The sequence below is a fragment of the Meriones unguiculatus genome, chromosome 1 (assembly GCF_030254825.1).
Source record: "Meriones unguiculatus strain TT.TT164.6M chromosome 1, Bangor_MerUng_6.1, whole genome shotgun sequence".
NCBI lineage: Eukaryota > Metazoa > Chordata > Mammalia > Rodentia > Muridae > Meriones > Meriones unguiculatus.
The window spans coordinates 22,780,817-22,798,886 of record NC_083349.1 but is presented as its reverse complement, the minus strand read 5'-3'; the positions used below and the strand labels follow the sequence as shown (position 1 = coordinate 22,798,886).

The 18,070-nt window shown below is 42.1% G+C and overlaps 1 protein-coding gene across 5 annotated transcripts in view; it reads right to left on the bottom strand.

Moving 5' to 3' along the window:
* Chka (choline kinase alpha) overlaps positions 1-18,070 on the bottom strand; it is a 44,729-nt gene that overhangs the window by 6,622 nt on the left and 20,037 nt on the right. For 2 of the 5 annotated variants that reach the window (XR_009591814.1, XM_060383471.1), the window contains exons 3-8: positions 14,433-14,462; positions 13,423-13,476; positions 6,132-6,245; positions 2,533-2,666; positions 2,055-2,159; positions 1,016-1,074 (exon numbers count right to left, since the gene is read on the bottom strand). Coding sequence is in view for 4 of the 5 variants with exons in the window: in XM_060383471.1 (XP_060239454.1) it covers positions 1,016-1,074; positions 2,055-2,159; positions 2,533-2,666; positions 6,132-6,245; positions 13,423-13,476; positions 14,433-14,462 (496 nt within the window). In the remaining variant the exon portion in view is untranslated. The remainder of the gene's footprint in view (positions 1-1,015; positions 1,075-2,054; positions 2,160-2,532; positions 2,667-6,131; positions 6,246-13,422; positions 13,477-14,432; positions 14,463-18,070) is intronic. The other 3 variants (XM_021634402.2, XM_021634411.2, XM_060383488.1) reach the window with 3 other exon arrangements.

Below are 18,070 nucleotides of genomic sequence, written 5' to 3'. Positions count from 1 at the left end.
TTTCTACACCCTGCTTTACTACACTAGTGGGCAAGCAATGATCGGTTAATCAGAAAAATATTTTGGCTCAAATTAATGGCTTATTGATGAGAATGTCTTATTGATGAGAATGTCTTATTGATGAGAATGCTTATTGATGAGAATGTCTTCTCTAGAAACTAAGCTAGAACTAAAAAAAAAAAAAAAAAAAAAAAAAAAACTAGAGGTATGATTACCTAAGATTTGGTAGAGAGCCTGGGCAACATGACAAAATGTAGTCTTGAAAACACAGAATAGTCAAACAGTGGTGGTGCATGACTTTAATTCCAACATTTGGGAGGCAGAAGCAGAGTTGGAGGACAGCCTGGTCTATATAGTGAGTTCTAGGACAGGCAAGTCTACATAGTGAGACCCTGTCTCAAAAACCACACACACATACACACACCCTTCAGAAGGAAGGAGGAAGGAAGGAAAGAGGGAAAGGAGGAAGGGAAGGAGGGAAGGAGCTGCTAAGTAGGCCTGTAGCCACTTGTGACAAGGCAGATGGAACATCAAGCAAGGCAGGTGACAGTGTGTGCAGAACGAGTGTGGCAGTTGGCTGCTTTTAAAACTAAACTAGTAAAATTCTGTGACAGAAGCAACATACTTTACTATAATTTTCCTTAAGTGAAACAGTCTGCATATTTAGTGGTGTGTGTTTTTATTTTTGTGGAAACCTGGTTTAAAGGAGTTACACAGAACCCACATAATCTGGGTCTTCTGCTTTGCTGGCTAATTAAGTAGGAATATATATCCTAAGGATTACACAACAACAGATACATACAGTTTCATTCTAATTCCCAGTTTAGTTTAGAGACAATCTTTTCAGATCTTTCTAATATATATATATATATATATATATATATATATATATATAATAATTAACACTCTACTCATTTTTTTGAGAACTTGCTTTTCTAACTATCATGCTGAATGTTTTCTTTGAAATTATCCTTTAGTATAAAGTTCATTTTTAGCATGCAGTGGCAATTCTTACCTTCTTGACAGTCATTATGACAAAACACAACTGGAGATCTAGTATACTGCAGCAATGATCTGGAAAAAGAAGGCCTCACTGTTACCTATCTAATTCAGTAAGATGCACACATACTCTTGCGTGACCAGCATAGAGCCAGCCTCACTGTCACCTATCCCATTCATCGGGATACGTGCATGCTCATGTGGCCAGCGCACAGCCCTCATCCTAACACAGCACACTCATTCATGTTCAGAACACCTGGCGTCCCAGCAGAAAACCCACTCAGCCTCTCTACACTGTAAGCTACTCCCCACTGCACTATGCTCATGCTATGCCGGCACGTACAACTGCTCCTCCTGAGCTGCCTACTGACTAAGAGGAGATGCTCCTAAAGTGGTTTCCTTCGTAACACATACCAGAACTAGACAGTTGCTTTCTTTCCTAAAAAGTAAGAGCACTTAAAAGGTCTTGGCAGCATTTTCATCTGGCAGAGCACATATGCCTGCACCCACCCTCACCAGGAGGACACAACAGGGGTTTTCATTTAGAAACCAATATCAAGACTATCAGTGTCTCCCTGTGCCTAGGTTTAGCCTACCATCTTCCTGGCCTACTACCTCCACCCATCACTCCTGCTCTAGGTAAAACCTCACTTGACATTCAGGGTTAAAGATATCTCAGTGATAAAGCATGAATACTTACTTGTAGAGGATGTTGAGTTTATGAGTTCAGATTTGAAAATTAAAAAAAAATAAAATCTTTCAACGGCAGCACCCCCCCCCCAAAAAAAAAAAGTTGTGGTGACACACACCTTTAATCCCAGCATTCAGGAGGCAGAGGCAGTCAGATCTCTGAACTCGAGGCCAGCCTGGTCTACAGAGTGAGTTCCAGGATAGCCAAGGCTGCACAGAGAAATCTTGCTGGGGGGGGGGGGGAGGGATGACGACAGAAAGACTCCCAGGTTCAAACCATCCTGTTCACCAGGACTTGCTATCAGAGAACATTTACTCTGTAAGATGAGGAACTTACCACCTCATGGCAGGTGGGCTATACTCACCTCAGATTCTCAAGCTCCAGAGGCAGATTGTAAGTGAGGAACTTGTGCAGTTGCTGAACTCTGGCCTCCCCACTGAATTTAAGTCTTAGCACTTGATTCAGGTATCTGCCACAGGAAGGACAAAGACCAGTGCTAAGCTTAGCAGGTGTATTCTCAGGTCTCACTCAAGCACCCAACTCCAGCCAGTCCCAGTCCCAAGGAAGCCCTGTAGTCTCCAGGAAGAGGGAGGGATGGTTGGGCTTTCCACCCACCCACCTGATAGCAATTTTGCAAACAAGTCTTCATTCTTGGTCCAGGAATTGAGTGATTCATTCAAGAAAGACTTATTCATGAGACACACATCACAAATGAAGGTATGCACAGCAATGAACCAAAGGGGCCTTTGACCACCCTGGCAGATGAATGGAAGCACCCACTTCTGTTACTTCCAAAGACACCAGGTTAAGAGTGATGAGAAACAAGTAATCTCAATACTCACTTTTCCATTGTTCCGAAAAGCCATTTTGGTTCCTTATTGAATGGCATTTTCATACCATGAAATGTGGCCATTTTCTCAGCTATTTCTGCAGAAATATCTGGTAAGCATAATTCTTCAGTGTCCAATCGTCGGCTCTAGAATGAAAAAGGTGTTCAGAACTGCCATTTACACATGCAATCTAACAATTGTATTGAGACCACATCACCTTAGAACAAGAAACCAGTTTGGCTAAGTTAGTGAATCAGTGTAAAAATTTTCTTAAGTGGTGCATGCCTTTAACTCCAGTAACTCAAAAGCTGATGGCAGGCAGATCTGTGAACTCAAGGCCAGTCTGGTTTTACAAAGTGAGACCCTGTCTTCCAAAAAAGAAAGGCATAGCATCCCCACAGGTGGTGACCCACTAAGTGCCATGGCACTTCTACAGAGAGAAAGACGGTGTATGTGGAAGAGTGTACAAGGAGGAACTAAGTCTATATTAAGAAGTTGAGGACGTCTCTCCTTTAATGAACTAAAAATACCATTCATGTGGTATGTGACTGATCTCTACAGCTACAGCTGGTTTCTTCACATATCAGAACAGAAAGCCTATTCTGCAGAAGTTCCCAGTGCTCCATCAGCTAAACCTCTTCCTATCAGAGAGCCCTAGGTTCAAGAGGGCTGCCAAAAGCTCCAAATATCTCCTTAGCACCAGGGAACAGACATTAATGTGTCACACTAGGCAAAAAAGTGTACATGGAGGAGAAATCCTAGCCTGTAGACATTGTGCTGCCTCTGATGTAGCCTGAGGCCTGCTCATCCTGACAGCCCTTCCACAGGGTGTCCAAGGACTCCTATGATCTAGGAAATCCCTTTGGCTTCTCCTCACAAGATGCACCCCTGCAAGACTCAAGCTGAGGTTTCCCTGAAGGTACAAAGCAGGAGGCACAGGGCAGGATGGAGTCAGAGAAATCCTGCTCAAATTCTTTCTTCAAAGATATATAAGGCAGGCATGTGACTGTATTCCTCAGTGCCTTGTTTCCTGTTACACAGACTAGGAAAGACACTCAACTCTCTCTCGGACTTGTTTTAGAGTGAAGGAGATGGTCTACTTAAGGCAGGCTAAATTTCAACAATTAAGAGGTGTTTGACACTTAGCACTAAGAATATGCATGGAACTCAGTCTATTGCTCAATTCTGGAATCCTCTCCACAGCATTCTCAACAAGCCATGCTGTTACAATGACAAGGAATCAGCTTCCACTAATCAGATACTCAGAACCTCTAAGGATAGCTCACATGGTTTTCAAAAGGAACACATTCCCAAAAACATGTCCTTAGGCCACTGCAACCATAACAGTGTACTTAACAAAGCTAGGTAGTTTAAGCCTTTCACACACCTAAACTGTGTGTTTTAACCTGTTGCTAAGGCCACAAGGAACAAAACAGCACAAGATTAAATCAACCAAAAAAAGAAAATGATGCAATCAAGAGATTCAAGGGCCACTATTATGCAGCTGCTGACAGACTGACACAAAACATTAATATACTCATTATAGGAAACTTCTTTGCTTGCTTTAAGACAGCAACTCACTGTCTAGCCTGGAACTTAGTATCCAACCTTTGCTTCCTCAGTGCTAGGATTAAAGGCTTGCAATTTTATGCCCAGCCTTCTTGCTTGTTTTTAGAAGAGGGTCTCAACTGTGTGGCCCAGGCTGGCCTCAGATTTGGGGTAATTCTTTTGCCTCAGCCTGCTGAGTTCACAAGTGTGAACCATCAGCCTGGCTTATCATTTCCTTTTTTATGTAGAAGGAATACACTCGTAATATGACAATAAGTACAGCATGTAAGTACATAAGCAAGGAACCCAGTCATTTATTATTATGTATATACTATATATCTATAACCATACATGATATATATTTTTCTTTTTGTCTTTGGTGAGACACGTTTTTTTTTTTTGTTTTTTTTTTTTAATTTGGGCGACCATGCCTATATAAGAAAGAAAGAGGCTAAGATATCTACTAAAAACCACAAAATAAATAAATGGATAAATACATAAATAAAGCAAAACTGGGTCTCATGTAGCCCAGGCTGCCTTAAACCTTCCCATGTAGCACAGGATGAAGGTCCTTTGATTCAACTTACCAAGTGCTGATATTACAGGTGTGCACCATGATGTACAACAGTCCTGAGAAACTTATTTATCTATTTTTTTATCTATTTATTTATAAATAGAGCATCAGTTTTCAGTATTTACTTAGCTTGAAACTTCCTATATAGATCAAGCTGGTCTCTAACTCAGACACTGCCTGCCACTACCTTCCCAGGTGCTGGGATTAAAAGAGTGTTCCGCCATGTCCTGCATGTCCTGAGAAATTGTTGATGTTGCTGGGTTCAGTGCAACAAGAGCTTCACTCTAACGCAATGCTTTGCATCTCAAAAGTTCTCTGCATCCATTTGTGTCTACGGTAACTGTGACCCTTGGAACTGACTTATATGATTGGTCAAGCTGATCCATGGTCCACAGTCCCCCATCTATTTGGAGACTCAATTAAAGATTCCCATTTGAGTTCGACAGTGGTGGCACAAGCCTTTAATTCCAGCACTAGGGAGGTAGAGGCAGGTGGATCTCTGAGTTCACAGTCAGCCTGGTATACAGAGTTCCAGGACAGCCAGGACAATACTGAGAAACCCTGTCTGGAAAAAAACAACAAAAAGAAAAAGAAACCTTTCCCAGGGCAGCAGAATGAGATGAAGGAGTCTTGAATAGCGGGAAAGCACAAAGGGAGAATGACACAAGAATAAGGGGCTGCAGCATGATTGCTAATCCATTCCAAAAAGGCAGTCCCAGAAACTGAGAATAAGGTAAAAGGGAAAAGTTTGTGGCAACAGAATGGTGAGACGTGTGTGTATGTGTGTGTGTGTGTGTGTGTGTACATGTGTGCACACACCTATCTTTTACATTTTGTTGAAGATTTTTATGTGTACAGTTGTTTGCATGTGTGTATGTCTGTAACACATGCATGCCTGGTGCCCAAAGAAGCCAGAAGAGAATGTTAGGTCTCTTGGAATGGAGTTACAGGCAGTTGTGAGCTGTCATATGGTACTGGGTATTCAACCTGGGTTTTCTGGAAGAGCAGCTAGTGACATTAACTGCTGGACCATCTATTCAGCGTCTCATATATAATTTTAATTCATATTGCTGTGTCTATGTATGAAAGAAAGGTTGCTATATCTCAGCCACATTATCTTTTGTCTTGCTTTACTTATAATCCATTTTATTTATACAGGTCAGACTTTTTTTTTTAAGATTTATTTATTTTCTGTGAATAAACATTTTCTCCGCACGTGCAGCTGTGCACAACGTGCATGTCCTGGTGGCCATAGAGGTCAGAAGAGAGCACTGGATCCTCTGGAACTTGAGGTACAGATAGTTGTGAGCCAGTACTAAGAACTGAAACCAAGTCCTCAGAAGAACAGGAACCCTTGATAGCCGAGTATCTCCCATAACAACCCCCACATTTAAAAATCCCACATTTAGTATTTCAAATGACAAGATTTTAGGCTTTTGCCGAGAGAAGGCAAGCAGTCTACCTACTGTTGTGGTTTCCACAATCTTACCGGGATAAACTGCTCCAGTCGGCCTTGGGGAAAGATGCCATAGAGCTTTGGCCCAAGAGACCTCTCTGCAAGAATGGCAAACATAACACTCTCCAGAACCATCGCTTCAGCCCCCTAGAACAGATGGCAACAGACCAGGTGTTAAGAGTGTTCTCCTAAGCAGGAAGTGTTTTCTCAGGAACAGGTTCCTCCAGGCCTTTAGGCCACTCTTTGGCATGGGAAATGTCTGTCCTCTTTCTCCTTTCCTCTTCCTCCCCCAACCCAGGCCCATATAACACATACACACACACACAAACACACAGAATTTGTACAAAATCTACATAGATAATGTTTAAAATTCAATAGAGGTCACTAGGTCCAAAAATACAATTTTCTGTCCAAGCAAAAAAACAAAAAGTTCTATAACCCCATACATTACATATTAATACTCTGTTGAAAATGCTTTAAGACAATTATTTTTTAAAAGTATCCTAATAAAAAAGTTGTGGTAACACTTTTTGTTTTGAGAAAGTCTCAGATAGCCCAGGCTGGTCATGAACTATGTAACAGAGGATTCTCCTGCCTCTGCTGGGATTACAGGCACGTGCCACCATGTTCACTTTATTTGGTCTCGGGAACCCCAGGACTTCTTGCATACTATGCAAGAACTCTACCAATTAGAACTAAATCCCCAGTCCCAACCTGTGCACAGCCCTAAGTGCCTGTGGCTATCCCTGTTGTTACCATGCTAACCGTATCTTAGAGAGTTAGTTGGTGGATTATACACCAACAGAAGTCCTTTCTCATCAAATGGTACTCTCCAAAGCAAGCTGTTTAACCAAAGTTTTAAACTGACTTAGTTCAGAGCCACAGGTTTTATTGTGCCTGTTCATTTTACAGTGTAACTGTTTGAGTCTCACCCTTGGCCTTTCACCAAAGATATCACCATCCACTCTGATGAAAATGACTTGCCTCTCCACTGAGTACCCAGTGAGCTTGAATACTCCATAGGCCTCCTGCCTAGTCTGTGGGTTCCAGGTTTTGAGTTTCAATTCTTGTCTGTATTAAATCCCCTATACAGCCATTATGCTCTTCTTCTTTATTTACTTTGTGTGCATGAATGTTTGTCTGCATAATTATATGTGCACAGTCCTGGTGTATGAGGAAGTCAGAAGGCATTGGATTCCTTGGAAGTGGAGTTTTGGATAGTTCGAGGCACCGTGTGGATACCAGGAACCAGACCTGGGTCCTCTGCAAGGGCAACAAGTGCTCCTAACCACTAAGACATCTCTCCAACCTCCTCCCTCCATTTTCTATCTTTAATTCTAATAACTCATAGCTCTATAATATCTATGTCTTCAAAACCCACCCTTTTCCCCTAGTTTATATTAATTCCTCAGTCACTCTGAAAACAGCAAGTTAGGGCATGTGAGCTGTCATCTGTAGCAGGGTGGAAGAGCCCTTGACTCTCCCAGAACATTACTCATTTATTGTTTGAGGTCCTTGCTCAGATTCCATCTTAAATTTCAAAAACTTTATTTTCTATCTGCAGGCAGTTACATGCCATGGAGGGCATGATGTGGAGGTCAGTGGACAACTCTTGGGAGTCAGTTCTCCTACTACCTCATGGGGTCTGGAGATCAAACTCAGGTGGCCAGACCTGTGTGCTAGGGCCTCTCTACCTATCGAGTGTCTCGCTTGGCCCCTATCCCACACCAATAGGTGGGGGTGTCACTCCATCTAGAATCACAAACTTCTCCCTCCCTCAAGTAATTATGATCATCCTCTGGTTGTTTCTGTTTTGTTGTTTGTTTGGTTTTGTTTTGTTTTGTTTTTTTGAGACAAGGTTTCTCTGTTGTAGTCCCGGCTGTCCTGGAACTCCCTCTGTACACCAGAAGGGCCTCAAACTCAGAGATTTGATCTTCCTTTGTTAAGAAATGTGCTGTGGGGAAATCCCAGAGAAACATGGTTACAGCATTCACATTACAAAACTCCAGGGGTGGGGATTTTAGCTCAGTGGTAACACACTTGCCTAGCAAGCACAAAGTCCTGGGTTCAGTCCTCAGCTCTGAAGGTTTAAAAAACAGACAAAAACTGAATTCAGAATAAAAAAAACAAAAAACTAAGAAACAAAAAAAATACAATTCCATCATTCTAGTAGTATTTCAACTACTTTTAAAATTTTAAATACATTGGTCAAAATAAAACTTGTTCAATAATTTGCCATCTTTTGAATAAAGTCTATAAAAGAATGAAAAAAAAACTGAATTCAGAAAATGAGGACAAGCTCATTAGCCAATGGTAGAATGCTATAACTAATAAGGCAAAGAAAAGAAAAGCTGTTTCCAAAGGCTTCAAAGCACACAAAATCGTAAGTCATTTACTTTCCCCAATGTGTGGACAAGTGCTTGTTCCTAACCCCCACAATTACACATACACTGTCATCTTGTATAATCTCAATATTAGTCTAATTATACCCTTCGAGGCTCAATCTGTATTTATTAATTGCAAGTGTGTGTTTGACAATATAGATAAATCAATTTGATCAGACTGAGGATTTGGGTATCACATGGCCTTATATCTATTTCAATAACACCTAATACCTCTGTTTAGCAGGTAGAATGTTCTCAATGCTCATCTGACCCTCATAACATATTGGTTTGGGAGGAACAGTCACTACAGCCCTGTCTGACCTGAAGCCAGATACTGCAGAGACTCTCAGGGGAGCTCAAGCAAAGGCCCTCAGGGTGTCCTCTGCTGTAGTCCTCTCCCCTGTGGGCTGGGCGCAGTCTCCTTGGCGCCTCCTACAACGGAAACTGCAAAAGCAAGCAGAGCCTGACCACACCTGAACAAGAGGATCCTGGGGTCAGCTCTAGAAAGGCAATCTCCCAGGTATGGCTCCTTGAAGCTATATGCCATTTACAGAACTCCTGCCCCACCTCCACATTCCAACTCCTAGTCTAATCATCTCTAAGCTTCTTTTGTCAGAAATTCCAGACTTTTCTTATGATTAAAATTTGTTTTCTAACCTTTCACACTGTAGAATGACTAAAACGATCATGAGGGTTGAACTGCGTAACACATACATCCGATCATGTTTTTTTCTTGTAAGTTTGAAGTGCTAAATTTTGTACATTTTTCTTGAGACAGTTTTATGTAGGTGGTACAGGCTGACCTTGAACTGGTTATAGCTAACTTTAAACTTCTGATCTTCCTTCCTCTACTTCCTTAGTGCTGGGATTAAAAGTGTGAACCACCATGCCCAGTTGATGAAATGCTCGCAGATGAAATCCAGGGCTTTATACATGCTAGGCAAGCACTCCGCCCACTTAAAAAGAAAAAAATTAGAGAGATTATGTGTGTGGCTGCCCACATGACACCATAAGGAGGTCAGAGACAACTCCCAGGAGTTGGTTTTCTCTTTCCATCAATCACTTAGACACTGGGGATTAAACTCAGGTCATCAGGTTTAGTGGTAAATTGCCTTTACCCACTGAACCATCTTGCCAGCCTTTTCTGGTTGGTTTTTGAGACAAAATCTTTGCATTATAGTCCAGGCTACTTTTAAATTCCCAATCCCCCTGTACCCCCAGCATCAGTTTCCCCTGTGTGGACTGCAGGCAGGCAATATAATATCTGGCCCTGATATGTTAGATTTAAAGTTCAGTAAGTTCATCAGCACTCTATGTGTGCCAGCACTGCCATTGGGACCTGGATTAATATTCTGTCTAGACTCCTGCAGAGCCCATCAACCTGCACGTAGACATGCTGCCAAGACACAGACATAAGCACTTCTCCCTGGTGGCTCCATGAAGCAAGTAAGCATGGGCAGAACAAACAGGGCTTGGCCCCTCGCCCACCTTTCCATACCAATATCTGGATCAGCCACAGGCTAGTGCTACTTTTTTTGGAGAAATCGATAACTTAACTATTTACTTTGGTTTCAGAAACAAAAACTCATTAATTCATCCATTCAAAACACAAAATGTTTCATATATATCTAGTACTGTGCTAAATATCAGGAAACCAAAGAGTAAGCCCTGTCAGGCCGCGTTTGTGTAGAGCTCACACAGAAGGAATCAAGGCCATTAAGGAACAGAAGGTGGAAAAGACAGGTTATAAAGGGCAATGATTTCCTGAGACAACACTGAACAGACTAGGACCCAGGAATTTAGGGTGCATATGAGCTTTGAGCTGCCCTGATGAAGGAAGCTGGAGCAGTGAAGAGTGTGAGGCAGGGTAGCTGTAGCTAGAATGGGCAGGACAGACAGGAACGTGTTGAACAGTTGAACACTGAAAGCTCCTGCATTGAGCAAACTCCTGGAGCTAAAGAAAACCCGGCTTGTTCCACAACTCTGAACCACACAATGGCCTCAAAGCCACCAGGACAATAAGAACCCCTAAGGCTCAGAAAACATCAAGGAAGAGTGTAACAGCCAGATGATGAGCAGGAATGTTATAAAAAGCTGTCTTCATAACAAAACATGGCTGTTGCACTCATGAGTTCACAGTAGCTTTGACTGTCTACATTAAGACCTGTATAAAATCAACCCAGTCAACATTCCAAGGGGGTACGTGTTACAAGGTACCACTTCCAGCTGAGGGATTGTTAGCATTTATTGGCAGTTAATGGTTTCTGGGAAAGGGAGAGTGAGTTTTCTCCAAGTATGTGACCCTGGCTGGTTGCCCATGTTCTAACATGCCAGCAGCACCAACTAGATTGTGGACTCTGTGAGTTGTTTTGTTTTTTTAAAGAGGTGACATGCGGGGTGAAGTCTGAAAGAGTAGAGGGGAATAAGGGGCTAACATGATCAAGATACATTATATAGAGAGTGGAGAGGTAGCTTTGAGGTTAAGAGCACTTGTTGCTCTTGCAGAAGATGTCAGTTTAATTCCCAGCACCCACATGATGACTCAATCATCTTTAATTCCAGTTTCAGGAGATTTAACACCCTCTTTTGACCTCTGAGGGCACCAGGCATGTACACGGGGCACATGCACACATATACATGCAAACAAATCACTGACAGACATAAATAAATCTAAAAAAATTTTTAAAAAAAAAAAAGATACATTATATACATGCATGAAATGATAAAAAACTGAAAAATATTAAATTAGCATTTACCCAGCAACAAACACAACCAAATATTATATACACCAACACTCACTCTCACAATTTTAAATGGTTCCCTGATGTTTTTTTCTACTCCATTTCATTTAGAGAGCAAAAACCCTATCTCATAAAACAAAAACAAACCCAAAACAAACAAAAAATAAAAAGAGAAATTTTATTAGGAATAATAGCAGAGATTGCATTGAGATGGAAAAGACATCAGCAAGAGGGCCTGGTTCCCTGGAGAAGGAATGAAGGATGATGAGACGGTAATCCAAAGAAGAAGAAGAAGAAGAAGAAGACATACTGAATACAAGAGAAAGATTCCCTCCACAGGGACAGCCAGTGGAAAAGATGACACAAAGAATAGGGTTTAGAGTAGATGTCAGATAAGGAGTGAGAAGCCAAGATACTGCACGCCTAGGGTGGGAACAGGAAAGCGGGAAGAGGAAGCAGATAACTGAAATAGACTTAAGGGTGAAGTTCAGCAGGTTGACAGGCAGGAAGCACTCCCGCAGTGGAGAACTAACTCTCCCAGCTGTGTGATTCTCTAGAGTTCAGCAGTTCAGGGTTGTGGGGTCCAGTGCAACAAAGGCAAGCAAGGAGGTGGTTAGGTTCAGCATGTTAGGGCTTAAGGAGGTGACACTCTGGATTACAAATCTTCAAGAAGCCAAAGTATTAGGAGGTTTATCGGAGGTGGACTGTTGAAGCCCTAAAAGGAAAAGATGATTCCCACCATCTTCTGGAGACAGTCAGGGTATAATCTGCTGGAGGACATCAGAAGGAAGGATTGCAATAGGAGTGATGCAGTGGAGAACAGAATATCTGGGCCACAACATGATGACAGGAGCCAGAACAGACTCCAACAGGTTGTTATAGAACCTTGGCATAATGAGGGCAAAAAGCAGATAACCAAAAGACCAGGGTGAAGGAAAAGGAAACAGCATGTGGGCTGAGTTTCTGTTGGCAAATGTCTGGATCAAAGATGGAAGGAGCAGCAGCCCCACCTGTGAGTAGCTGGGTAGAAAAATGTCCTCTCCTACAGAAGGCATGAGGGAAGTTCCTGTAGGAAGGCAAGGCTCTGGAGCAATAGTTAGAACGACAATTATTATTTTTGCATTTATGTATACATGTGTTTTTAAGTATATGCATGCACATACAAAGGTCAGAGGATAATTTGTGAGTTTGTTCTTTCCTTCCACTATGTGGGTTCTGGGGATAAAACAGGCCAGACTTGCCAGCAAGCACCTTCACCTGCTGAGTCATCTCACCAAGGAGGTGCGATATTAAAGGAACTCAATGAGGCATGAAAATCAACTCTTCTGTACTCGGTAATCAACTGTGTGCACACCAACTCCAAAGATCACAAGTAAAGCCAGATTCCCTGTGGAGCAGGTCCTGAGAAGGAAGGGGAGGGCCTGCCATGATCATCTTTCTTTGAGGATGGCAACTGAAACCCCAGGGAGGAATGGACAAGAATGTGGGTGCCAGCAGGCAAAGCAGGGTACTTCTGGGACAGGGAGCTCTGCTACTGCAGCTGCAACATGATAGGGAAAGCAGGAAGCACCAGCTCCCAGTTCAGAAGCTTCCAGGGGTGGCCAGCTGGCCATGTCACATTGACCATCTTGTATACACAAATACCCCTTTCCCTAGAAGCCTGAAAAGACAGGAGAATGCTCAAAAAGTGCCTACTCTCATTTCACAGAGTCTCAAGTTCCCTTGAATGCAAGTTCCCTCAAGTGCATGTGTCTCAGTGTTGTTACTCTGTTTCAGAATCTGGGAAGAAGCCTTTCCAACCTGGCTACCAAACCCGGGACAAGCACTGCCACTTTCTCAAGGGGCAGAGTGCTAATGAGACCACCAGGCAGTGATCTGCTTCCTGAGAATAGTGAGACACTGCTGGAGAAGCCAGTACCTCCCCAGCAGAGTGTCAGAGATTATCCCTGAGCCTGCATCTCTCGGTATCTCAAACACTGCATAGAAATTGCCACTACAGACAATCTAATTCTCTACCCTCAGGAGTTAGGAAGCCCTGGCTCAGCCTCAGTGAGCTAGCTCCAACTGGTCCAGAGCCCTTCTTCTGAGAAAGATCAGAAGTTTCCAAGAACAAAGATCATTGTGCCAAACCACAATGCGGTGAGGCTGGGCACTACCAGTTCACAGCTCATGCAGATGAGAAGGGACTCAGTTACTTACTTGAAATTCATTTTCATTCTGAGCTTGTTCGGATCCCTCTTTATTACAGGACCTCTATGAATGAGAAAAAGCAAACACTTCCGGTGAGATGGAGCACACTGAGCAGACACTAACTTTGCAACCACAGAACAGGTGTTCACAAAACACCTCAGATCTTTAACAAGGGCTTTTTGGCCTCCCGGGTGACCGGCGTAGTCTAAAGGCACCAGCAGTCTCCAGCACTTGTGCCAACACCTTCAAAGTGCTTCACCCTTTTACAAGGAAAGGGATGTGCTGCTGAGACTAAATGGCTGTGCCTCTCGTGGCTGTCCCCATGTACCTTTCACAATTTCATTGTTAGAGGAAAGTCACTAGAGAGCGCTCACTTCCAATCGGGCCTTCTAAGCTCTGCCTGAATTAGCTACGCGGTTCTCACAAGCGAACCTGCAAAACAGGAATGTCAGCAGGCCTAAGGAGGGCTGCAGGCAGCAAGGAATGTGGACAAAGAGGAAAGCACTAAACTAAGCAGGTGGTAAAAGCTAGGGAGAGCTCTGGCACCTGCCAATTGCCCAGACTAGCCCTTTGCTCCAACCAGTCGAAGTTCAATCTCAGCTGTTCCTCTAGCAGAGGACTGTATTTTAACAAAGCTTCAGGGTTAGCTGATAACTGATACATTTACATCACTTTCCTCAATGAAATTGCAAATTACTGGCAATCACACTTCTAACAATAACAACAAACTGGATCATCAACTGGCATTAAGAGCATGGGCTACTTCATACAGGTCACATGTTTCCAAGCCACCCCCACCCCAGTGCTTTAAAACCAATACTGTCTTAGTAAAGGGAGGGGAAAAAATAAAACCAGAAATTTAAGGGTTGTATCAAAATTGTACACTCAGCTGCCTTCAAAACTGTATCTTACAATTACATCAGGTTTGCCTGAGCCAAACCCAAAAGGAATCCTGTAAAGGAAACCTCTGTAAAACAATTTAAAGCTAACAGATTCTTGAACATCCCATAAAAACATACCTTGCCATTCCACAGCTTTATCAAAAACACCTGTACCAAGGGTGGAAAGTGTGGACAGGAAAAAAAAATGCCACGTTAAGCAACACCGGCTACTCTAGCAGCATTCAAAACACCCTGTGATTTAAAGCAACCGCTCTCACCAAATAACCAAATATACCAAATAACATTCCAACAGATATCTTAATGCATTTGGTATAGAAAAGTACATTTAACTTACTTCTTTATAAAAGCAGACAAAATAAACATCCATGTTCATAAAGTTATCTGCAAAAGGCTCCTAACACTTGTACTTACACATATACAATAGTAAACATAACATGCGGTGAGTGCATCTGAGACAGGGCAGTCAGTACACATGGTGTGATATTTACTTGTGTAATCTGCATTTCTCTGATGAAAAAATCTAGATGTTACAGGTTAAATCCCGTTACAATAAAGGGTACAAAAACCAACATGTAACAATAACCCTGTCCCTTAGCTGACAGTGTGTCAACCTGAGGTGAGAGTGGCTCAGTGTCTGAAAGCTTTACTGCGCCTTATACCCAGAGCACTCTGCGCTGTTTCGGGCAGTCTATCTCAAGGGGTATATGGGTGCCTAATGAGGAAGGGGCTTCACTTTTTATTGTTAGTGCTCCCCCAAAGCAAAGAAAATCCTGATGCTTTTTTGCTGTGGCTGGTGTGGACAAGCAAGCACTGTCCTGTGTTGCACAGGGCAAACATGCTCAGAGAGTCACCTAGTGCCTCCTAGCTGACTGGCTGCCCACATCCCAGGATGGGAGAACTGACTGCATGTGAATCTGGAGACCAAATAGGGCTAAATGTCTCTTTAAAGGTGTTTGTGCTTTTTTTTCCCCCTCAAGGAAGCCAAAAACAAAACAAGTTCTATGTTCTGATAATTATATACTAATACTCTGTAGAAAGTTAGGACAAACAAGGAATTTGTACATCCTATGAAATTTGCTGTAACGGGATTTGACCTGTACAAAACCCTAAACTACTATTGTTATTCTTATGCTGTTACTGCTCTAACTTTTCTTAGGGAAATAGTTAACAGGTTATTAGCTAACAGAAGTCCTTTCCCTGTCTAATGGTGCTCTCCAAAACAAGTCACTTTACCTAAAAATAAAAACTACCTTAATCCCAGGAACACCCCTTTCTAACATAGTGTTACAAAAAAGTAGACATAAATTCCATTGCTTCTTTCCCCGCACTCAGCCACCCCACCCCATTCTGAATGGAACCTGTGATTTATACCATGAGAGCACCATCACAAAGGCAAGATGGACTTCTGCAGTCCCGTGTTCTGTTTCCTCAGTACAGAATGAGTTTGTACCCAGGAGAAAGGACAAGAAATCTCAGAGCAGGGACACAGAGAGCCATGAACTCATGGAAAGGCAGACACATCCTAAAGTGCACCAAGCAGATGCCTACTCTGTGTGAGAGTCCCAAAGAGACGGGAAGCAAATCAGGATTTTAGAATCTACACCAATTTACTTTGGTGGCACAATTTTATTTAAGGCAGGTGTTAAAATACACTGCATAAACATTTAGTACAACTTTATATTTTCCTCCAACTAACTTGAAAGTTAAAATTACCTTTCAGGTTAAAAGAAACTAACTTAAATTTTAACATCAGGTATTTTATTATCTGTGTGTGGCTCTCTCCTTCCACTGTTGAGTCCCAGAGATTCAAGTCAGGCTGTCAGAGTAGCATGGCAAATGCTTTTATTTACTGAGCCTCTCATTGACCCTATTTAATATCTATTTATTTAGGGGTTTTAAGGTTTCTTATTAGTCTATGTTTTCATTTTATTTTATTTATTGAGTTTTTTTTTTTTTTGTTTTTTTGAGACAGGGTTTCTCTACCCTGGACTCATTTTATAGATCAGGCTGGTCTTGAACTCAGCCTCCTTCAAGGCATGTGCCACCATGCCTGGCTCTGTTTTATGTGTATAAATTTGTTTGGGTGTGGATTTGAACATGTGTGTCCATTTAACGTTGAGGCTATCAAGTGCTGGATCCCCTGAACTGGAATTACATTTGGCAGCGAGCCGCCACATAGGTGCTAGGAACTGAGCCAGGGTCCTTTGTATACACAGTAAAGCGGGGTTTTTATTTTCTTTTATCTTTTTAAGATTTATTTATTTATAACTATTTATACAGTATTCTGTCTGCATATACACCTGCATGCCAGAAGAGGGCACCAGATTTCATTATAGATGGTTGAGAGCCACCAAGAGGTTGCTGGGAATTGAACTCTAGAAGAGCAGGTGGTACTCTTAACCTCTGAGCCATCTCTACAGCCCCAGTATAGTGGTCTTAACCACTGAGCCGTCTCTCCTGTCCCTGCAAAGATTTTTTATTGACCTAGTTTTAAATTTAAAATATTTTTTTTAAGTATAAATTCTGCCCACTAAGGTAAGGGAATAATAGACTTCCATTTTCACTCCATACCTGTCTACTATTTAGAAGTACTTGAAAGCAAGTGCTACACTTGATGCCAGGCTTCAACTGTTTTGTTTGTTTGTTTGTTTGTTTTAATGACAGTAATCATGATTAAGGCTTTATGGGTTTGGTGCCTTTGTTTTTGTTTGCTTGAGACAGGGTTTCTCTGGGTAGCCTTGGCTGTCCTGGATTTGCTTTACGGACCAAGCTGCCCTCGAACACACAGAAGGCCACATGCTGCTGCCTTTCCAAGTACTGGGATTACAGCACCCAGATTGCTTTTGTTTTTTCAAAGAGTAAACAGATTAAGAAAAAGTGATAAAGCCAGGTGGTGGTGGCACACACCAGGACAGCCAGGGCTACACAGAGAAACCCTGTCTCAAACACACGTGCATACACACACACACAGAGTGAAAGAAAAGAACAACTCTGGAGAGTAGGAGTGTTCCAAGAGAGAAATTTAGGTTTTTGTTTGTGTGGTTGGTTTTTTTCTCCCAGGGCTGAACATGCTTTGCAAATTCTCTTCCACTGAGCTAATCCTTAGCTTAGTTTTATATTTTAAATCAGACTATGAAAGTAGTAAATGTTCCTATTACAGTGTATTGATCTTTAGAATGTTCATCCCAGGGCCTTGGTATGAAAATGGTGTTCAGGAATGCATGCCTATAACCCTCCTTCTTGGTTTCAATAGAAAAAAATTTTTTCCCAACACTGTAAAAATACTCTGCAGAACAGGTTACAAGCTCTCAATGCAGTGGTTTAAAGTGAAGCTTCTATAATTACCTTGTGGAACATAAACAAGTCATTTCTATGACTATAACTTCTTATTATCTAGTTCAGCTTCCTGGATATTAGTTACCTTTAATATGGGTGATTTAATGAATGTGGATGACAGATTAGAGCCTCTGAAAGGCCTTGGGAATATACGCCAATGACTGATCTAAGACTTCTTGCATTTCCAAGGATTGCAAGCAACATTTTCCCAAGAGTGTCTCCCCTCTCTGGCCTGACATAACTGGAGGCTTCACACAGGAACTGGCACCCAGTGCTGAGGGTGAGAAAGAGTGTAAATGCCTAACTTTGCCCCCAGTCCCAATAGACGTGTGTGCATATGGTGTGTGGGAGCTGACGAAAGAGCCTGAGTACTTCGACTGCATTCTCAAATTAAAGCCATGAAATTTGAAATTAATAAA